General features: G+C 40.8%; 1 protein-coding gene across 1 annotated transcript in view; it reads right to left on the bottom strand.

Moving 5' to 3' along the window:
* RYR3 (ryanodine receptor 3) overlaps positions 1 to 23,881 on the bottom strand; it is a 566,953-nt gene that overhangs the window by 234,569 nt on the left and 308,503 nt on the right. The window contains exons 19-22 of the mRNA XM_028850703.2: positions 18,462 to 18,654; positions 6,903 to 7,119; positions 2,323 to 2,427; positions 837 to 940 (exon numbers count right to left, since the gene is read on the bottom strand). Of these exons, the coding sequence (XP_028706536.2) occupies positions 837 to 940; positions 2,323 to 2,427; positions 6,903 to 7,119; positions 18,462 to 18,654 (619 nt within the window). The remainder of the gene's footprint in view (positions 1 to 836; positions 941 to 2,322; positions 2,428 to 6,902; positions 7,120 to 18,461; positions 18,655 to 23,881) is intronic.

The following is a 23,881-nucleotide window of genomic DNA, read 5'->3' as shown; positions in this document are numbered from 1 at the left end:
AATTTAGATGATAGCAAGCATAAGATTACAAAAGAGAAATTTGTTAATTGCGTCTCTTGGAGACATTTTTCTATTTTATAAATTTGCATGAGAAATATATGCTGCTTCTAATTCCATGGAACAGATAGAATTCTAATACCCAGCCCCAGGTAGCAAATATTTACTGCATGATGCCTGTAAGTGCATAAACTGTGCTTAACACCATGAAGTACGAAGCTGTACCTTCAAGAAGCGCCAGTGTAATTGAAGGTATCCCATGTGAGCCTGTGGGACAAGGGACCTTACCAAGCATCATTATGCCAGCAAAACCACAAAGTTAAAATGTTCTGCAGTGACAACTAGAGAACAGGGAAATGCAAAGACAAGAGAACAGGTAGCAAGTTCCCAAAGAATTCAAAATGGGAGATACCAATTTGGGCTAGAAAAGTTAAGGTCTAAATTAGGCCCATGGGTAGCAACACAGAAGCAAAAGTTATTTTAAAATTGAATTTTAGTGAATCAAATCAGGTTTCCCAATGGGTTTTAGAAATGCTTTATCTTTTTTCCTTTATTTAATGTGAACTGCAGGAGGTACTTGGTCTTTTGATTCTACGTTTCTCTTCTGCCTCTTACCTTTTCCCTGTCCCTAGCAAATAGCAAATGGTTTAAGAAATATAGTCAATAATAATGGTGGATGGTTATGCTAAATCCTCTTGTGACAGGATTCATCATCATCTCCTCTAATTTATTAGAATGTGCCATGTTTTCAGGCAAGAGACGTATCTTTGCAGTTTAGTTATAATGTATTAAATCATCTACTCATTGTTTGTACAACTTCAGCTCAATTAAACACTCACTTCAAGGTTTCAGTCGACATTTGCAGGTTATAATTCTTCTCAGTTTCGGGGAGCTTTGAAAACTCCACAAGGCAAGGGTGTTGTCTTTTATTGTCATCTCGTATCTAGGTGGTGACATAAGAAAGAATGTGATTTAAGTTTTGACAGCTGGCACTGCATGGGAAAACAGAACAGAAATTACTTTGAAACATGGCCCAGGCAATTCGTATCAGGCAAGACAAAGACAGCAACTTGCTGATAGGCAAACGGATGATCTCTCCAGTAAACGAGACACACAGTCTCCAAGTTGCCAGTGGTTTGTGCTCTGTGGATTTGTTTCTAGACAAGCATCTGCATTTCAAACATACTTTCCCAGAGAAGCAGTGTTACATGTGGCAGCCATGCTCTTGCTCCTCCAAAATTCATGTAAATATAATGTTACTGAAGAGGAACATTCTTCAGTATAGGACAGGCTACAGAATCTGGACCAGTGTTGTGCAGTAGAACCAAAAGTCAGCCACAAAAGTGAAGCATATTTGTAATTTCGAATTTTCTAGTAGCCACATTAGAAAATCAAAAAGAAAAGTTGAAATTAATCAGGTGTTTTATTTAACCTAACAAATACAAAATAATCACTTTAACAAGTAATCAACAGAAGAAATTGTTTACGAGATATTTTACTTTTTCCCCCACACTAATCTTCAAAATCTGGTGACTATTTTACACTTTTAGTACATATTGATCCAAACTAGTCACGCTTCCAAATACTCGGTAGCCACATGTGACTCACGGCTTTGTATTACACAGTACATTTCCAGCCATTAAGTAATTCATTCATTTAACAAACATTTGTTGAATGCCTGTACTACATGACAGACCCTGAGCTAGATATTAGGAGTTTAATCGTGAAGCCATCCTCATGTGGTGAGAATATTTTATGGTAGCTATATAAATACATAAGTGTGGGAGTACAGAGACTTTGTCAGTAACTAAGTTAGAATGTGTGTCATCTGAGAGTGTCGGGGTAATAGGAAGCTTCAGAACTCACCTGTCCTTCTGCCTTCAGACATGACCTTACACAAATCATGAAACATAGTCAATTTACATTCTCTCTGAAAAATGATTTCTAGTGAAAGATTCCCTATCCTCCTCTGAGTGTCCATTAATCTTAGTGATACATCTGAAAACCATATTAAACAAGTTCTGATTCAAAACAATGAATCAGCCACTTTTCACTACCCACACAGAGATGACAATTTTTTTTCTGAAGGAGAGATGTAAGTATTCTGAAGCAGGTGCTGAGAAACAACGATATATCCCAAATAAAATAAACCAGTATTTGGGAGTAAGAAAGGGGACAGACTTCTGGTTCTGTCTGTGAAGATCTGGTCTCCTCAGTGTTCCTGACTAGTGAATGCAATGAAAACTAGGCATGCAGCAGGAGGAATGGTTCCAGATAACAAGGCAATCCCATCCTCCACCCCAGCCTGGCCACTGAGACACATACCTTGCCGAAAGTCCAGCCAAGCTCTATTTTATTCATTCCCCAAAGCTCGTGGATGTTTTCAGCTAGTCTGTCTCGGATCTTTTCGAGGTGAGGTGGCAAAACAACCTAAAGGAAAAGGAGCAAGTGAAAAGCCAGAACTATAAGAATCAATTGTATTGAAACCCATCACACAATCTATAGGAGTCAGGCACCCCACTTGAATGGCATATCACCCAGGAGGAGCTGCAGTATCTGACCTCACTCTGCTTGACCCACATGCTCCCAGCCCTCCTCCCTCTTCCTTTCTTGGCTTCCTCTCTGCTCCTTGCTGCCTCTCTGACCATTGTCTTTTCTGTGGGTATATATGTTGTATGTTCTTCACATGTGAATGCTTGCCTCACCTTATTTCCTCTCTCCATGCTCTCTCGCCCAGTAGATGATCACTCCCAAGTCAGGCCATTTCTAACCATGGTCTCAAGTTTAGACTCATGGTTCCAGCTGCCTACAGGATTCTTCTATTAAAGTGAGCTCAATATATTACTCAAAGCTGAATTTGATATTTTTCCTTCCAAATCTTTTTTCTCCTCCTGTTTTTATTTTCTCTTTTTGTTGCATGGCCCCACTACCTCTTTAAGCCTGGAAGTGATCCCATTATCTTTCCCTTGGCACTACTCCCCCCATCTAATCAGTCATGAAACCTACCATGTTCATTTCCTAAGTGTCCTTCTGAGGAATCCCCTTCTCTCCATTACTCAACCTCATTATTTTCTCTGTAGACCATTCCAAGAGCCTTATAATTGGCCTCCCCAGCTCCCCACTGATCTATCCTCTACACTGCAGCCAGTGGGAAAAGTCTACAACAAAAAATCATGTCAAAACACTCTCTAGTGTCACTCAAGTGTTCCTTGACACTAGGACTAGATGTATTAACCACATACACAGTGCTGTTCTTCAGTTCTCATCACAGTCTCTACAAACACATCCTTTTCAAACTCCTTGAAATTCTCCTAAAAGACCACATTGTTTCACAGTTCTGTGTCCTTGCATATGCAACCTTAACCTTTATTAATACTCCCCACTGTACACGTCACACACACACAACCCCCACACAGCCTTCCTTGGCACCTGGCAAATACCTTCAACATTTATCCTCCCGCATTTTGTTCAAATGTTGCCACCTTTGAGAAGTTTCCCCTGATTACCTAAAGGGAGAGTTCCTCTGTATTTTCCTGATGTTTTGCTCTCATCTCTCTATCTCTCCACAGAGGTCACAAACTGGGAGCCTAAGTTTTTTTTTCCTCTCAGATTATTTTTATTATTTTCATGTTTATTGGTTGATAATCCCTAGGAAATGGGAGATTTCATATAAAATTCCAGATTTCTAGTTTCTTTTGACAACTTAGAAGATGACTAGCAGTGGACCCATACTTTTGCCTGGCATCTGTCAGCTGGAGCTGACATTTCAGGAGGACCTGCATGCTTGAGTGTCTGTGGCTTTTCCAGGTGAATGGTGCAAGCTGTTGATGGATCTATTATTCTAGAATCTGAAGGATAGTGGCCCTCTTCTCGCAGCTCCACTAAGCAGTGTCCTAGTGGGGACTCTGTGTGGGGGCTCCAACCCCACATTTCCCTTCCATACCACCCTAGTAGAAGTTCTCCATGAGGACCCCACCCCTGCAACAAACTTCTGCTTGGACATCCAGGTGTTTCCATACATCCTCTGAAATCTAGGCAGAGGTTCCCAAACCTCAGTTCTTGACTTCTGTGCACTCACAGGCTCAACACCATGTGGAAGCTACCAAGGCCTGGGGTTTGCACCATCTGAAGCCATGGCCTGAGCTGTACCTTGGCCCCTTTTAGCCATAGCTGGAGTGAAGTGGCTGGGTCACAGGGAACCAAATTCCTGGGCTGCACAAAGCAAGGGGGCCCTAGGCCTGGCCCAGAAAATTATTTTTTTCTTCCAGGCCTGTGGGAGGGGCTACTGCAAAGGTCAATGACATGCCCTGGAGACATTTTCTCTATTGTCTTGGTGATTAACATTCAGCTCCTTGTTATATATGCAAATTTCTGCAGTGGGCTTGAATTTCTCCCCCAGAAAATGGGTTTTTCTTTTCTATTGCATCATCAGCCTACAAATATTTCAAACTTTTATGCTCTGCTGCTTCTTGAATGCTTCACTGCTTAGAAATTTCTTCCCCCAGATACCCTAAATCATCTCTCTCAAATTCAAAGTTCCACAGACCTCTAGGGCTGGGGCAAAATGTCGCCAGTCTCTTTGCATAGCAGGAGCAACCTTTACTACAGTTCCCAACAAGTTCCTCTATCTTCATCTGAGGCCCCCTTAGACTGGACCTTATTGTCTATATCACTATCAGCATTTTGGTCAAAGTCATTCAACAAGTCTCCCTGATCAAAACTTTACCTCATTCTTTTGAACTCTTGTTGAGACCAGCATCTTCTAGAAAGCCCTGTCTGAGTAACACACATGCTTCTGATTACTTAAGTCAGGAGAGGCAGCCCAGACAGCAGTCACACTCATGCTTCTACTCTCTGTCTGCTTAGGCAACAGCAGCCCTGTATCCATGGAGAAGCTCCTTCAGGCCTTGGCCTTCAAGCTTCTTGTCTATGAAGGAGTCCAGAAAATGCCACAGTGGTATAAGGATTATTTTGAGCTGAAGACTTTGAAAAACAAATGACACAGGATGGGGCTTTTTCTGGACTCCTCTTATCTGCCTAAAAAAAGAACCCCCCCAAAAGAATTCAACAATTTTTTTCCCAGGGGAAATTGCCACCTACTACCAGAGAAAGGTCAGCATCACACCTAAACAGACTCTGTCACAGAACTATCGTATCTCCTATCTGTTCTCCTTAGGAATCATTTATCTTTCCCCAAAGACATTTATGTTCCCAGAAGTGCCCTTCTCCCCATCTCCTTTCCCTATTAAGATGGCATATAAGCTCCAAATTCTGACTTCCTCCCTGAGCCACATTTCTTTGTGAACTCCATACCAGGTAATTAAAATGTTTTTTTCTCTCTAATCTGTCCATATGAGTTTAATTCATGGGACCCCAAAAACAGAACCTAGGAGGGTAGAAGAAAAATTTTTCCTCCCTGACATCTAGAATACACAGGACCCAGATGATCTAATTCTTAGAATCACCTCTAGCTCACAATCCCCTCTCAATTTCCTATCAACATTCTTATTCCCCATCAAGGTACTCTGTGAAGCAGGCAGAGAAATACTGAAATGCTATAGAAAGTGATATAGCTTGGCTCTGTGACCCCATCCAAATCTCATCTCGAATTGTAATTCCCACGTCGGGGAAAGGGCCTGGTGGGAAGTGATCTGATCATAGGGGCAGCCTTCCCCCTTGCTGTCCTCGTAATAGAGTTCTCATAAGATCTGATGGCCTAAAAGTGTGGCACTTGCCCCTTCGCTCTCTCTCTCCTGCTGCCTTGTGAAGAGGTGCTTGCTTCTCCTTCACCTTCTGCCATGACCGTAAGTTTCCTGAGGCCTCCTCAGCCATGCAGAACTGTGAGTCAACTAAACCTCTTTTCTTTATAAATTACCCAGTCTCAGGTAGTTCTTTATAGCAGTATGAAAAGAGAATAATACATAGTCATTAGCCACAGGAGGTAAGAAGCAAACTCATGAACACATACACATAAGGTCATACACACATGAATACAATAGGGTCATATGAATATTACGGGGAAAACGCATGCTAGAGAAAGCCTGTAGGCTAAAATAGCTATATTGTGCAAATTATTAACCCCAAGTGCCTTAGAGGCATGGTCTCTTTTCATTTATTTTCTATAACATCTAGAATAGTGATTCAAATAGCCCTGCTGTATATAAAATGCTAAAAGCTCTTGCATGCCCCTTGTAACACCACATGATGTGTCTCTCTCAAAATACAGACCCTGGAAGGGAAAGAAAATATCCATTTATCAGCACTTTCAAAGCCCTCCATGCCATTCCCTGTTTCTCTCCCTTTTATTTTCCAACTCTTCTCCTACATGCTCCTCCCTCTTCCAAGAGCTCAGCCATATGAGAACATGCATTGCCACCTGTCTATACTTCTACTTTGTGTTTTTACTTCTATGCCCTTATTTATCCCATTTCTTTTATACCACCCCTGGAGACCCTCCCCCATTTAAGATTATTAAAGGCTCTAACTGAATTCCACCCTTACCACACAGACTTCTAGAAACATTCTAGCCTAAAGGATTTCTCTAGCATTTACTGGTGCATACTGTTCATTTTGCATTTATTACATTTGGCCTTTAAAAAAAATCATACATTTGCTTCTTACATCTTTAACTTGGTTGAGAATTCCCAGAGAATACATCAATATTTCTGTCTATCCTTCACAGAATATAACACACATAGCAGGTGTTCAACATGTTCACTGACTGAGAAATCCTTAAAGACCCAATCGACGCACATGGTGAAAATGTGGAGAGTAATAGTTGTTCACATTACACAATAATTATGGAACATGTATATTAAGTAAGGTTCAAAGACAAGAAAGAAAGAAGTATTTAACTCTATGGCTTCATCTGTATCCGCTATCTTTTGCTGGCAATTTGAACCTACCTGACTGGTGTCTATGGGGCATGGGATGAAAGAGGCTTGGGAGAGGAACTGGGTGGTACCCAAGAGATCTCTAACACCATCAGCATCACGTTTATATTCTTTGACAGGTTCCAATCTCATCTTCTCTTTTGGAAGTAAGGCTTCATAGCAAGGGGCATAGCCAGAGGGAGGCAGGAACTTAAACTCTCCATGACGTCCACCCATCAGGAAACGTACTCTGTCATTTGAAGACAGCAGAAATACAGAGGTTAAAAAAAAATGCAGCCCAAATAAGTGAAAATTAAAGATCAATCCCTGCCTCCCACCCTCAACATAATTTTGTTGAGAAGTGAATGACTTCAGATTAACCACGGCAAACATCCTCCAGTAGGTACCAAAACAGCAGAGGGGTAAGTGAGCATCAAGGCGTGATCCTCAGCCGACCTATCACGGCTAAGTCTCTAAACCTTTATATACATAAACCACTAGGTTTTTAGAACCAAGTTTATCTGTACTCTAATAGGTAAATAGTTACTATAGATATTACTGCAGTATTGAAAAGCATAACAGTGATAATGATGAGATTATTCTCTGTAAAGATCGTATCGAAATTACAGTATGATAACTTCAACTCTTCTTGAGGGAAATTATCCACACATTGGTTAAAGAAAGCATGATGTAACTATATGGAGAAAGTAGTAAAATCTTATTTTAATATTCAAGGGAAAGACTAAGTAACATCAGAGTATTAATCACAAATGGTTCATGGCTGGCAAGGTTACTTAAAAATGTTACACTGTGGAGGCCACATTTCCCTGAAGCAGCCGCATCAGGGTGGCTGTGAGGAGGCAGCCATGGCCACGTGGGGACAGATGGGCATCAAGCATTTGCTCACTGGGATGCCAGTGTCTTTCTTAGTATCATCCCCCTGATAGTACCCAACCCTGACACCCTGGCCCACCTCCTGCAGTGCTCACTGGCACTTCCCAACAAAGTGGGGAAGGACACTAAAGGTCTGACAGTAACAGCAGGCAGGCTCTGATTACCATCGCGCAGAAGTCTTTCAATATCGTAATTCAGCATTCTGGCTGAAAGTCAGCCTCATATACATGGGTTAGGTTAGGGTTAGATTGGACCCTAAAGTTCCCCATGCAAAAAGAAAAAGGTGAAAGTAAGCGATTTCAAAATATTACTTCATATGATCCCAGGTTTATAATCAGAAATAGAGCTTTCACAAGTCAACTGCAACCACATTAAATTGATGAGGAAATACAACCAGTTTTCCATAATTAAAACATGGCAAGATATGGCACTCTGGAGGTTCAACAGTAATTGAACACTGGAAAAAAGTCAATATATATGCAGTGTTTACGTTCAACATTCATTCCCCTCCCCTTCTCCATTTAACAAATCTTTACTGAGCCCATACAATTAGCACTTGCTTTTGTACTGGGATTCAGCAATGAACAAGGTATACGGCATCCCTGGTGTCACAAAGCAGGTATTCTAGCAGACCAATAGGCATAATTACTGATTGGGAGACATCTGATGGGGTTTTAAAAAGGGAGCTGTGAATTCACTCAGGTAAGGGGTTGGCTGTTGGCATCAAGGAAGGCCTCTCTGACATGTGAGCTAACTCTGAAGGGTAAGGAAAAACCAGTGAGCTCAAGATCTGGAGGAGGAGCATTTCAGGCAGAGGAACAAGTGCAAAGGCTCTGAGGTGGAGAAGACCTTGGGTGGATCAGATAACAGGAAGGAGGGTGGCGTGGGTGAGAACACCATGAGCCTGAGTGGTAGGGCTGTATCAGGCAGGGTCTGTGAGCCCTGGCAAGGAGGTAGGATTTTATTTCAAGTGGAAAGCTGCTGATGGGTTTTAATGTAAGGAAATATAAGATTCTCCTAGTTGCCCTATGCAGATAGATCTGGGGACCAGTGGAATAGTCACAGGGAGATAATGGTGGGTTGGACCGAGGTGATCCAAGCAGCCATACCCAGTTTTGTTTTGGAATTAGGCTTGTTCGGAATTGCTCATGGACTGAGTGTATGAGTGGAGGGGGATGAGGTATATAAAGAAAAGTTATGATTTGGCAAAACTTTCACAACAGGATACTTTCCAATGGGCCTCACTTCCTTTCACTGGAACGTTTTGGTAGGTCAGCCTTGCAAGATATTCTCAGTGTTGGCTGCCTAATTGTGATGGTGGAAACCTAATTGTGAAACTGGAAAATAAAGCTTCTTTTAAGTAAAGAGATGCTAAGGTTTTCTTCCTTCCCAATAAGAACACTTTATCTGAAAAGCATTTTATAAAATGCTGTTTTAAAATTAATTATAGAAATCATACAAAACCTCCCAGTTTCCTATTTTAAGGTACTCAATAATAATGATATAGAGTTAGAATCACAACTGTCCCTTGTGAATGTTCCTACATTAAGTGTTATATAATAGGGCACGATCTATGTGTATTAACAATGTGAACAATGAAATTAAAACAAAATTGAGTCATTAGCCTGCAGTATTACTAATTTAGTGAACCTCAGGAAATAATGACTAAATCTTAACATTATTTGTTGAGAACTTCCCAATTCAATTGCAACATAACAGATTGTGTTACTGACGTATGGAAACCATGGGATAAAATTGGATCTTTCTGGGCAAAGAATTGGTGTGGGAAATTTTCTGCCTCTCTCTTCTCATTGAGCATCTTTCCTGCGAGGAGCTGAATGCCTAGTAGCTTGTACAGCAAGTAAGCGTATTCCATTACTCACTAGCATATGGATTCCAAGAACAAGTAAATCGTCTCTTATGAGGATTTCTAGAGGAATTTAATTATTCATGAGCTCTCTTGCTAATTGTTGAGTTTCAAAATTTATCTTAGGTTTTAAAATCTGCTGGATAAGATAACAAATCAAGAAAGGTAGAGTTTCAGGTAGTATTTAATGAGAACAATGCTTAGTTTTTATATTCAGTTATTAAAAAGAAGACTGATCATTTGGTTATAAATCTGAATCTTACGTCCTCTAATGGCCACATAAACTGTAAAATAAATTAACACAGGCAGGAATCAGTGTTTACTGCATACTGAAGCTTTGGTCTTCAAACATCATCGTGCTGTGCTTCAGTGGGTAGAAGAAAAGGTCCTGGATTGCTTCAGAAGTCCTGCAGATGAGAATCCCTGTGCCCTCAGCAGGCAGACTGAACAGACTATGGTTCCAGGCACACCCACCACCTGTGGCTCCTCCCCTCACTGCCTGTGAACAAACTGCCCAGAGTCTGTGAGAAGGGATCCAACAAACCGCCACCAATATTGAAGGTCCCCCTCATAACTTGCCCTACTAGATCCAGATTGATGAGATCAAAGGTAATAACTAGGGAGATAAAATTTAGGTTTGAAGGGAACAACCAAAGAAGGAAACAAAGTATCTGAAACTCGCTTCAATTATCTGAGTATATGAAAGTGGGCTCCCCTCTGTCTCAGAGTTTTGGTTCGGGTCCCAAAGTTAGATGTATGAATCCATAATTCATAGGATGCTAAGTATTTTCACATTCTAAAGTGAAGTGCTGAGTCAACTATGTAGGATATACAAAAAAAAACAAAAAACAGAAAACAAACCTGTGAAACCAATTCTAACAGCCACAGCCTATCACACACCTCTAGACGGATAAAGGAAAGAATTCTTTTGGAGAGAACCTTTAGGGAGAAAGGGAGAAGTGTTCTCCCTTTTTGGAAGCCAAATGATTAGGGCTTCAAGAACCCATGTGGAAGCTTGACAAGTGTCCTCTGGAGTTTACTGAGGGACACATTTTCCTGGTGACAGAGCCAACAGCGTGAGAAAGGGCTGCATGGAAAAGAGTTGCCCTTCTGTTCAGGGTGATGCCAAGGACTGTGCTCCCTAGAAGGCTGTTTAAGGACTCCATGAATGAGCCTACTGTCCGCCATCTTAAAAAGGGACTTCCCAGAAAGGCAAACGTCTGAGTAGAGGTCAGAAACCCAGGGGCTGGGGGACGTGGGAAAGGGGATCTGGAGGGAGGTTTAGGGTTAGCCAGAGGGAGCAGCCGACAGAAGCAGTAAGGCTTGTGTCAAAAGAACCGTGGTCAGAAGTTCCCAGCCTGAGGCTAAGAAAACTACAAACAGGTCCCAGAAAAGAAAGAGGCAGCAACTGTACAACTGCTATGCAAAGACTCAATGCTACCTGACAACAGCACTGACTCCATCAGACACACTTCTTCTCCAGTCTTCTCTCCCTGCGGCTCAACTCTAGGGGGTCTGCAATAAGAGCTGGCCAACCAGGGAGGGGCAGACCAATGTGGAGAAGTAGCTGCCTCATACTGCAGGCCCAAGCTGGGGGAGGGCTCAAGCTGTAAACTGGACACAAATTTTGATTTTAGATTCAAATAGACAGAACTTTCAAATGACTGACAAGATTGTTCTTGTTCCTAAAAGTAGCAATAAAAGCTACAGGACCTACCCACGAACTTACCCAGGGCCAGAAGTCCAGAGCACGGAGTTACAGGGGTAGAAGAAACAATAAAGTTAAATCTACCTCGTCCACTTCTCTCAGTAAATGGGTTACCTGGCACTTAATGTTTACCTTTTAAATCCTTTGCCTCATTCACAAACGAGAAATGTCCAATCAGAGTGTGAATCTCCCCTCTCTACATGTTTTCCTCCCTGACTCCTTGAGTGCCATGGGCTCACGCAGCATCCCCGAAATGTTAAATTTAACATAAAAAAGAGAATTTAAGAATGGATTTCATTACAATTAGTTCCTCTTTATCCTCAGATTTTTCTCTACATTAATGGATTTTAAAAATCAAATTCATTCATCAATTGAATCCTTTCCACCACAGCTCTTGTGTCATTTTCTGGGGTTCTTCCTGTAACTCAGATGTTCCATCAGCTCTCAAAGATGTTTTCCTTCTTAAAGTGCTTACAGTAAGCGACTCTGTCCTTAGATTCTTTCGCCTCAAAGATGAGCAACAGCTTCAGTAAGAGCTGCCTGGGAGTAGTGAAGTTTTGGGATGTGTAGAGGAAATGTTTATTTACTTGACTCATTTTGAAAACACAGGACAAATTATATTGAAAAATCTCTGCCAGCATTTTCAACTTTGTCTTTGAGATTTGTGCATTTTTGCTTGTTAATTTGCAGGAGAGATGGGACTACCTATTACAAATTCCCAGATTTGAAAGATTGACCCAGTAATTAAAAAAAAAAAACAGTAAAAATCATGACAGAGCTGTGCTGTGCTCAAAGGGGTGACTAACATTCCTTTCGTTGGGCTATCGTATTATTATTCAGAGCTTGCTAGCAAACGTGTAAAATTACTTTAGTCTTACTAGATGTCTTATTACTGTTATCTGCTATTGAATTCCTCCCAGAGAGCTGCGATAGTGTTTCACAGAAGTAAAGGATACAAGCTGTGGTTAAGATGAAAAAGAATTCGCCAGCTTTTGCTGACCTGAATTCAACTCGTAAGTCACGCTTCATAATTGCATCTTTAGCCCATATCGCTAAGACTGGAGAACGGTCTGAGTTATGGACATTCCCACATTCATATTTCTTTCTGGCTAGTGTTTGATGAAAGCTCAGGGCAATCCAGCCAGTGCCCATCATGTTCTCTGCAGAAGTATATTTATCTCAGCAATAATTTCCATAGCATTGACCACAGCAAGCTGGAAATAGCTAAGCTGTTGGTTACCTGAATTTTAGCCAACTCTGGAGAATACCAACAGAAAACAAACAGCAACCACAAATACTATCTTTGGATATGGTTATTTTTATAAATTAGAGCTGGCAAAAAGGTTATGTAAGATGATTAAAAAGATTTATGGGGAGTTTAACTATAGCCATAAAATATATTCTACTATGATAACTAACTCATTAATTTTCTGCAAAAAAAAATTAGCACCCAAATTTCACTATATACTATGGCTTTCTGTATAACGCTCTCTATCTGATTCATGCCATTTGTGGGGTGGATATAAGATCACTTTTAGTAAGAGCTTCCTGGCATCTAAGTAATTCAACCTTTTCGGTGGGCTATAAGGTACATATACCTCATCCTAAATTCTATTCTATAATGAATAGGGTTGTTACACTGGGGGCTACTGCACTAATAATACTGTCTATAAACAAACCACATTGAGAAGAAAACTATGGAGGAATACTCATGAAGAGGAAAGAGGCTATGACATTGATTTGTGGGTTTTGTCAGTAATTACTCACGCTAACTTTGACTTCACTGTGGGTAAATCTAATTGAAAAAGATTTTTGCTCTTCATGTAGCTTTGCTCTTTGATGATGGCTGGCAGGGACATCCTAATCAGGTATTATTAACAACATTGTTTGTAAGTATAAAAATTATTTAAAAAATTCAAGACAAGGATCTCAGCAAAGACCATTAAACAGGAGGAAACAGGCCTGTGAAAGAGAAATCTAATTTAGAAGCCATACAGAAGTTAAAAATAAATATAAGCAACAACTCTGAAGACTTGTATGATGGCAGAAAAAGAATCTCTTTCTAGACCGGCATAACACTTTGCATCTTGCTGGGAGAGATGCTATAAAACCAGGCATGTGTTCTACAGTATTGGCGGAAACAATAACTTCTTTTCAATTTCATTATAAAACACATTTCTTTTCAATAAGATACTTTAATTAACTTGGAATTCATATTGTGGTTTCTCTTTCTAGCTCTTTGTTCAACTGAACTAAAGTAGTACAGAGAAGAACCGCTGGGTTTCAGCACCAAATCATACTTTACCAGTTGACGTAAGAATAACACCTGGGTTGTAGAATAGTCAACTGGTTTATTTTGATTTATGAGCAACTGGCTAGCCCCCAGTACAGGTCCTGCACCGACCCTGACCAAGGTCATCATGTGATGCGCTAGAGGCATTTCAGTAAAATGTATTTCCCAACTATGCAGGCCCTGTGATTCCACCTCTCTTCAAATCACAACATGCTGTGAGATCCAAAGCCAGGAATATGTCAGAGCTGATAGTTTCCTGAGAGACAGGAGGCTTGAGTGACTTCAAGCCCCGCTGCACACCCCACTGGCACTGCTTTTCAGCCTTCCACCTGTTCAGTTGCTACAAGCAAAAAGCTCTCAGAGCTAAGCTGTTGGTTCTTCAAGTCAACACATCTGGACCCTTCAGTTTCTTAAATTTCCTCAGCAGATGTGCCTCCTAAATGATTAGTCATCTCATTTTTCTTCTCTTGTAACTTTGCTTCTCTTTTATCTGTGCACTTAGAAGGCTGCGTGATCTGCTGACCTAGACACCAGATGCTAGAAACGTCTTCTACATGTGGATACCTTTGAGTCAACTAGTTTTTCACCTGCTAACTGCAGTTCTTGTCAAGAGAGGATTCCAAAAAAATCCTCCCACTACCGTCTACAAAATCACAGACACAAAAATCCTATCTCATTGTTCTGAGGGAGACAGGAAGGATGAAGTAATGATTAAGAATAATTACGCAATATTTGAAAACAGATATACTGTTCTCTAAACACAAAACGTGGAAAAGTCCATTAGCCAGCAGACTGGAGAAGATCCCTTCTTCATAGACCTAAATTTGCCTAAGTAGTTTTTTCAGATGACATGCTTGTGAAATAGACATACTCCCTTTGAAAATCGGTAAAAACAATGAGTGGGACATGGGCAAAATAAGTAAAAGTGGGAGGAGTATTAATGGTGGGTGACCAAGGCCACCAACTACATAGGCAAATGCAGTCCTGGGAACTGACTGCTCAGAGTAACCTTGTTCTTCAGGGAAGGTCCTGAGTCAAAGGGTGGAAGACCCCAACACTGCTGTGTTGTATTTATATTTGTACCCATTCTCCACTAAGGAGTGGAGTGGGGAAGATGGAAAATAGGGCTAGAAGGTCCTTTCCCTCTTCCAGAAGGCCTTTACTCCAATCAGTTTTTTCTGGGCTTACAGTGCCTCTCTTGTCAACAACACTCCTCGTTTTCCTCACACTTCTTACGGCTACCAATGATAATAGCTCTATGTGGTATCCTCACATATTTAAAAAGAAAGAACTGAGATGAAATATCCTCAGCACAGAAGAACTTTCAACTCTTAGAATACAGTGTCCGCAGATAGTATAAGATTCCCTGGCTTGAATATGTGATGAGAAGATTTTCAGCCTCAGTAAAGCTTAATTCTACTGGTTCTCCATTTGTTACAAGAACCTCAGACAATGCCAATATGTAACTTTAGTATATTACATCCATTTATATGAATATGTTTGTAAATATGCTTGTGTATATATACAAACATACACACACATCCATCTCAAATTCCAAAGGTTGAGTACCATTTGCAAAGGACAATTCTTTACTTCTAAATAGTTTGTATAATTGAAACAGAACCAAAATCCTCCTTTGGAAAACGTATGAACATATCTTGGTTTACCAATCCACATGAGGTGCTGAGGCCTACTAGAGTGGTTTCACCCCAAAAATCCCCTCACTTGGACCTGGATCCCTGAAACGGTTTCTTTGTGATCCCAGATCTCAGTTCCTGCTTCCCACAACTCTTCTCCTGCCATGACCCTTGTCCAGGGGCTTCCAGGGACACTAGGATGATTCTACGTTGACTCCAGTCTCCTGCTCAATTGACTGTGATCTCTTTAAAATACAGGGATGAAGAATGGCTGGGAAAAGTTTGGGAAAGAAGGGTTATTGTGCGGTTTTGCCTTACAGACATTAAAATGTATAACGTGGAATCAATATCGTGAAAATGGCCATACTGCCCAAGGTAATTTATAGATTCAATGCCATCCCCATCAAGCTACCAATGAGTTTCTTCACAGAATTGGAAAAAACTGCTTTAAAGTTCATATGGAACCAAAAAAGAGCCCGCATCTCCGAGACAATCCTAAGTCAAAAGAACAAAGCTGGAGGCATCATGCTACCTGACTTCAAACTATACTACAAGGCTACAGTAACCAAAACAGCATGGTACTGATACCAAAACAGAGATATAGACCAATGGAACAGAACAGAGTCCTCAGAAATAATACCACACATCTACAGCCATCTGATCTTTGACAAACCTGAGAGAAACAAGAAATGGGGAAAGGATTCCCTATTTAATAAATGGTGCTGGGAAAATTGGCTAGCCGTAAGTAGAAAGCTGAAACTGGATCCTTTCCTTACTCCTTATACGAAAATTAATTCAAGATGGATTAGAGACTTAAATGTTAGACCTAATACCATAAAAACCCTAGAGGAAAACCTAGGTAGTACCATTCAGGACATAGGCACGGGCAAAGACTTCATGTCTAAAACACCAAAAGCAACAGCAGCAAAAGCCAAAATTGACAAATGGGATCTAATTAAACTAAAAAGCTTCTGCACAGCAAAAGAAACTACCATCAGAGTGAACAGGCAACCTACAGAATGGGAGAAAATTTTTGCAATCTACTCATCTGACAAAGGGCTAATATCCAGAACCTACAAAGAACTCAAACAAATTTACAAGAAAAAAACAAACAACCCCATCAAAAAGTGGGCAAAGGATATGAACAGACATTTCTCAAAAGAAGACATTCATACAGCCAACAGACACATGAAAAAATGCTCAGCATCACTGGCCATCAGAGAAATGCAAATCAAAACCACAATGAGATACCATCTCACACCAGTTAGAATGGCAATCATTAAAAGGTCAGGAAACAACAGGTGCTGGAGAGGATGTGGAGAAACAGGAACACTTTTACACTGTTGGTGGGACTGTAAACTAGTTCAACCATTATGGAAAACAGTATGGCGATTCCTCAAGGATCTAGAACTAGATGTACCATATGACCCAGCCATCCCATTACTGGGGATATACCCAAAGGATTATAAATTATGCTGCTATAAAGACACATGCACACATATGTTTATTGCGGCACTGTTCACAATAGCAAAGACTTGGAATCAACCCAAATGTCCATCAGTGACAGACTGGATTAAGAAAATGTGGCACATATACACCATGGAATACTATGCAGCCATCAAAAAGGATGAGTTTGTGTCCTTTGTAGGGACATGGATGCAGCTGGAAACCATCATTCTTAGCAAACTATCACAAGAACACAAAACCAAACACCGCATGTTCTCACTCATAGGTGGGAACTGAACAATGAGATCACTTGCACTCGGGAAGGGGGACATCACACACCGGGGCCTATCATGGGGAGGGGAGAGGGGGTAGGGATTGCATTGGGAGTTATACCTGATGTAAATGACGAGTTGATGGGTGCAGCACACCAACATGGCACAAGTATACATACGTAACAAACCAGCACGTTATGCACATGTACCCTACAACTTAAAGTATAATAATAATAAATAAAAAAAAATCAAAAATTAATCCTCTAAGGTACAATTTTTCCAAATCAGCAAAGATTTGAAATAACCAATAACAGTAAAAACGAATAAGGATCCAATCAGTTGGACATTCCCATATGTTGCTTTAAATGATACCCCAAGCCTAAGTCCTTTATCTGAAATCATTAGAGATGTGCTTCAGACTTTGGAATTCTTTAGAATTTTTTAAAAAGTTACCTGTTATGTACATTAAGCAGAAACTGCAGCCAGGCAAGGGGCAGTACATCATAATCAGACACATTAATATTTCTGCAGTTGAACATACAAATATTCACAAGAAGTAGAATAAATGAAAGACTGAAAACAGCCTCATTTCTGCTGATGACAGTTCTGCTACAAAATGAGTTCAGGTTAGATTTTACTACAAAATGAGTTAGGAACAAATGTATGGTTTTCAGAGCTTTTTAGATTCTAAAGTTGTTGATAAGGAATTCTGAACTGTTCACAGAATCTCAAAATCAATTTGGCCACATAATTATAAATTTAGACTTTAAAAGTATAAATTTAGACATGCATTTTGACCAATTTCAAGGAGGAACCAAATAGAAACATACAAAGAGTTATACTTCAGGATATTCATAAGAATTTTATTTACAACAATAAAAATGAAATTGGCATAGACTTGTAACAGCAGAGTAATGGCTGCCTTATGAAACAGTCAAATAAAGGGCTATTATATGGCCATGAAATCATTTTGAGAATACTCAATGACTCAGGAAAAGGCTCATTATTTATTGTTGAATAAAAGACATAAACTTCATATCTGGTGTGATACCAATTAAAAAACAGATGTATATTTGTAGAACAAAAGACTTGAAAAATACGCCAAAGTACTAATAGAGATTATAGCTAACCACTGGAATCATAGGTGATTTTTACTGTATTGTTCATAACTATGTCTTTGCAGTTTTTCTTATAATGAGCATGTAATACTTTTATAATTATTAATTTTCTATACAGGATTTATCCTATTAATCTTACTGTTTATCTGAGTACATAATACAACGCCTGGGGGAGGTTTTACCACTAGAGATGGAGCAAATGACTCTGGTTGGCTCTCGCCCTAGCACCATCACTGTCCTGGGGAACTTAGTTCACAGGACTGAAGCCCTGAGGGAGACTGCTGGCTTCGCAGCTCAGAGTGGTGGTGGGGAGGTGGGGTAACTGCTACTCTCTGTGAAATCACAACCATCACTTACTTGACACCTGCTGAAAAGCTCATCACAGGGAAGAAGAGCCCGTCTGTGTTGAAGTTCTCAAACATCCCCTGCACAGGTTGTCCATTGATGCGGAATGAAATGCTGGGCACCCCGAGGTCCAGGCAGCAGCTTACCACATCATCTGATCTCAGGAGGTGCTGGTTGATGGAAGCCACAGCTCTGGGTATCCGGCCTGGTGAGGAAAGAACAGGAAGAAGGCTGTGGAACTCTGGAGGCACCTGCGAGGCTGAGAAAGGCTCAGAGGCCTCCGGGGGAGATGGGGAGGTGTGATGGGTACCCAAGAGGTCCAGAGGTACTACTACATTTGAAATGCAACTTTGCTTTTCCTGTGTGAGATGAGCAATGAGAAATGAATTCCTAAGCTGGCGAGTGGGCAGACTCCATGCCCGATTTGAGATGAGTCTCAGGGGAAATGCTCAAGGTGCTAAGAATGAGAAAGAACAAAAACTTAACCTGTTCAATGTGTGTTCAGACTGCGGCCCGGTGTCTGAAGTAGCAGACAAAATGCTTTTGCTGGTGCAGCGCTTCAGAGGTGGCTGGGGGGTGTGTGTGTTTAGTTTTAAGTGCCGAAAGACCTTTCTGTCTTCTACTTCCTCAAAAGATTAAGCTGCTCTAGTGCTGAATAGAGAAGCCATCAGAGAGAAGAATGGCAAGGCTATCTAGCCATTAAACTATGCTACACAGGCTGGGTGCAGTGGCTCACGCCTGTAATCCCAGTACTTTGGGAGGCTGAGGCAGGTGGATTACCTGAGGTCAGGAGTTCGAGACCAGCCTGACCAACATGGAGAAACCCCGTCTCTACTGAAAATACAAAAGCAGCCGGGTGTGGTGGTGCATGCCTGTAATCCCAGCTACAGGCTAAGGCAGGAGAATCGCTTGAACCTGGGAGGTGGAGGTTGTGGAGAGCCGAGACCGTGCCATTGCACTCCAGCCTGGGTAACAAGAGCAAAACTCCATCTCAAAAAACAAATTAAAAAAAACTATGTTACATAGTTTGCTTGTTTGTTTTAAAGAACTTTATTATTTCAGGGAAGTGGGAAAACACATTGCCAGTTATATTCTGAATTGATTAGAAACCCTTCCTTCCCATCTCTTTCATAAAATGATTTGTCATTTCCTGACTTAAAGGAGTGAGGAAAATCACCTCTCTGCTTTCTTACATCATCTTATTCTGGAAATTCTAAAAGTAAATATTAATAATTATAACCACCCACCCCTCCCCTATTGGGTTTACATTTCTATTAGAAAGAGAGCAACAAAAGGGAAGTTAGGTTTTAAAATAGGGTTTCCAGCAAAAGATAAAAAGATACCTTGTTTCTTGATTACAGAAGTAGTATGTATTCATTATAAATGGTCACCACTTACACAGGAAAGTATACAAAAACGCTGGGTGCTCATGCCCATAATCCCAGCACTCTGGGGGGCCAAGGCAGGTGGATCGCTTGAGCTCAGGAGTTTGAGACCAGCCTGGTCAACACAGTGAAACTCTGTCTCTACTAAAAATACAAAAATTAGCTGGGCGTGCTGACACGCACCTGTAGTCCTAGCTACTTAGGGGGCTGAGGTGGAAAGATAGCTTGAACCCAGTAAGTGGAGGCTGAGGTGAGCTGAGATCATGCCACTGCGCTCCAGCCTGAGCAACAGAACGAGACCCTGTCTCAAATAAATACAAAAGAAAAAATATAACTCCATAAAAATGCTTTCAAATATATATGTACACACACACTCTAGTTTGATGGAGTTATATGTATTTTATGGAGTTATACATATACACACTTTTTTTTTTTTTGAGAGAGTCTCACTCTGTCGCCCAGGCTGGAGTGCAGTGGCACCATCTTGGCTTCACTGCAAGCTCCGCCTCCTGGGTTCACGCCATTCTCCTGCCTCAGCCCCCTGAGTAGCTGAGACTACAGGCGCCACCACCACGCCCGGCTAATTTTTTGTATTTTTAGTACAGACAGGGTTTCACTGTGTTAGCCAGGATGGTCTCGATCTCCTGACTTTGTGATCCACCTGCCTCGGCCTCCCAAGGTGCTAGGATACAGGTGTGAGCCACCACGCCTGGCCCCCCACACACACTTTTTATTCAAACTGGGGTATCCACTTTTTATCCAAAATGCTCTAGAATCTGAAACATTTTGAGCACTGACATGATTCCACATGTGGAAAACTTTATACTCAATCTCATGTGATGGGTCACAGTCAAAAAAGTCAAAATTTTGTTTCATGCACAAAATTATTAAAAATTTTGTATAAAATTACCTTCAGGCTTTACGGGTATTTATGAAACATAAAGGAATTTTGTGTTTAGAGTTGAGTCCCACCCCCAAGGTCTCTTATTATGCATATGCAAATATTCCCAAACCCAAAAAAATCTAAAACCTGAAACATTTTTGGTCCTAAGAATTTCAAATAAGGGATACTCAACCTGTAATAGATTCTAAACTAAGTGGTGAATTTTTACATGGTGAAATCACTGTGCTCTTTTTAATTAATAAAAAAGATGAGGTAGATCCCTCTAATTATTTTGGGTAATTGATAAAGCCATATTGTATTCCCTCCCTCTCTTCCACAAGCAGTAACGAGGCTCTCCTCTGTGCCAGATACTACACCTGGGGCTGGGGATCAAAGACAGAAGACCTAATTCATGCTCTTAAGAAGCCCATAGTCTGGTGGGAAATGGACATTTAAATAAAAAATATACAATATGATAAATATTGGAATGAAGGTATGTATGTGTTGCCTTCTAGAAGGAGAGGAAGACACCTGGGAATCTGTCTGGGAGCATGGGACAACTTGATACCTGGAGAATAAAAAGCTCACTAGATAAATGAGAAAGGAAGGAGCAAGAGAAGTGTCTAACATAGTTGCAGAATGGCTGGAGTTTGGTAAGGCTGGAAGGTGAGGGTTAATGAAGGCTGAATGAGGGAGATAGGACGGGGCAATAAAGCCGGACAGGAACATGGAGCTTGGACCACCCGCACAGCAAGAGTGCTGCTCCACACAATGTACTCAGTGCATATCGGCAAATAGTCTGGGGTGGCCTTAGACTCTGTTTTTATAACTTTAATACCTGGCTTCACCACTGAGAAAGAGGAACAAGTTCCTCATCGTAGCGCCTACAGGTAAAATTATTTAAAAACAAAACAAAACTGAGCCTAGGTGGAAGAGTGTAGGTTTGACTCTTTCAAATTTCTCCATTTGAGGACACTGAGTACCCTTAGCTCATTGTATGGAGTTTAGATAGCCAGCTCCAAGGATCTCTTCTTCCTCCTGTTCAAGTCTGTTATGAAAAAAATCTATATTAAAATTCAGCAAAGCTTGCAGTAATTGTCTCACCTTTAAGATTTATCTTACCATTAAAAACAATCTTTCCTGCATAATTTTCTTTTTTTTTTTTTTAGTTTAACTTCTGGAAAATATCACTATAGTTACTTGAACAAATACTTTTTAATTTTTATTTATTTATTTATCTTCTGAGGCTGGAGTACAACAGCACGATCTCGCCTCACTGCAACCTCTGCCTCGTGGGTTCAAGTGATCCTTTCACTACAGCCCCTCAAGTAGCTGGGACTACAGGCTCACGTCACTGCCCAGATAATTTTTGTATTTTTAGTAGAGAGAGGATTTCACCATGTTGGCTAGGCTGGTCTTGAACTCCTGGCCTCGAGTGATCCTCCCACCTCGGCCTCCCAAAGTGCTGGGATGATGGGTTTGAGCCACCGCACCCAGCCTACTTGAACAAATTCTAACGAATATTTGTGAACTGAGGAAGACCAGGAAATAACTGAAATGCTACACTGGACAATTGTCTTTAAAAGTATTCAGATCCTTGCTGGATAAAAACACAAATTCCAAGGTTCTTTAATGTTCTAAGAATCATACAAACTGGGACAAAACTGCCAAATGTTGATTTGTGACTCCAGTGTCCTCTCGCGCGTCCTCTGAGGGTTCACTGTTGGCTTCTACACTGGCCTGAGGCTCGGCCACTAAAGACAAAGAGCAGCTTTTGTGGGTGATGCTCTTCATCTGCAGCAGGGCTTTGATATCAACAGGAGCTGAGCTCTGAACTTTATTTAGCCAGAGCTGCCATATGCCCTCCAGAGGAAATACGGCTGGGAGAATTTCTCCTGTCTGGCTTGTTCTTTCCATTGAAAATAACCACCAGGAGGAGCAATTATGCCCTCGTGGTAAAAGACACTGTCTTTTCCCACCTTTTCTTCCAAAAGACTGGGCTCAAAGTAGAAGTTTCCTTTGGAACATTTGCTAAGAAAAGTTATAAGCAAATTGAATTCATAGGCTGGGCCTATTTTTAAAGGTTGTACAGTAGGGAACAGAGTTGAGACTAATATCATCTAGAAATGAAAGGGTAACTGTTGATAATCACTGGATATGAAGTATATACTTAGCAAGTGCTTACAGCAATGTAATGGGAAGACTGTTTGGATAAGAGAGCCCATTTCATATAATATTAACACTGTAAAAGGTCATCTGATGAAGTATACCTCACTTTAAAATGTGAGTACTACGAAGAGTTTGAAATTGGAAAATGATGGAATCGTGGCATTGCTTTTCCATACTGTGTTTTATAAATCCCCTCACATGCAGAGAAAGTAATCTCCACCCCTGTGAGGGCTTTCATGGCTTCCTAATCATTTAGGAAGGGTCTTGTACTCCACATGTAAACAAGATGCAAATCCTTTCAACTGAACTGCAATGAGGTAGCAAAGGGAGGTCGGAGGTGCCTTGGAGTCACACAGGACTGAGTTCAAAACCCAAGCTCTTACCTGCTGCATCAACCAGGACCTATGATTTTACTAGAGGCTCAACTTCCCCATCTGTAAAATGGGCACAGTGGTACCCACAGGGATGCTGTAAAGAGACTTATTTGTAAGGTACCATTATTATCCTTTTGACTTTAATGAAACAAATAAATGATGTCCTGTGTACCACTTAAGAGGCAGTTTATTATAGCGGTTAAGGGGTTTCTGGAACCAGACTGCCTGGCCTCCAGTTCTGGGTCTGTCACTTACTGTGTGACCTTGGGCAAGTAACTCACCTTGGTGGACTCAAGTTACCTAATCTGTCAAACAGGAATATGTCTACCTCATAAGACTGCTGTGAGTTTCGAATCAATTCATCTATACAGAGCAATAGAAGAGTGCCTCACACGCTGTAACCCACAGCAAATGCTATCACTGTTTGTGTTTTTTCAACTCCAGAAACCTTAATCATTAGGCTAACAGTAGAAAAGTTTGCCAGGACACTGTAGGAATATTATACCTTTTATAATACTAGAAAAAAGTAACAATATGGGAAATTACAGCATTGAGGGCTGAATCTAAAAAGTGATTTTAAACCTACTCTCTTTATTGAAAGCTAGTACTGAAAAACATGCA

The sequence above is a fragment of the Macaca mulatta genome, chromosome 7 (assembly GCF_049350105.2).
Source record: "Macaca mulatta isolate MMU2019108-1 chromosome 7, T2T-MMU8v2.0, whole genome shotgun sequence".
Lineage (NCBI taxonomy): Eukaryota > Metazoa > Chordata > Mammalia > Primates > Cercopithecidae > Macaca > Macaca mulatta.
The sequence above is the reverse complement of the archived record's forward strand: the minus strand, read 5'-3'. Positions and strand labels throughout refer to the sequence as shown.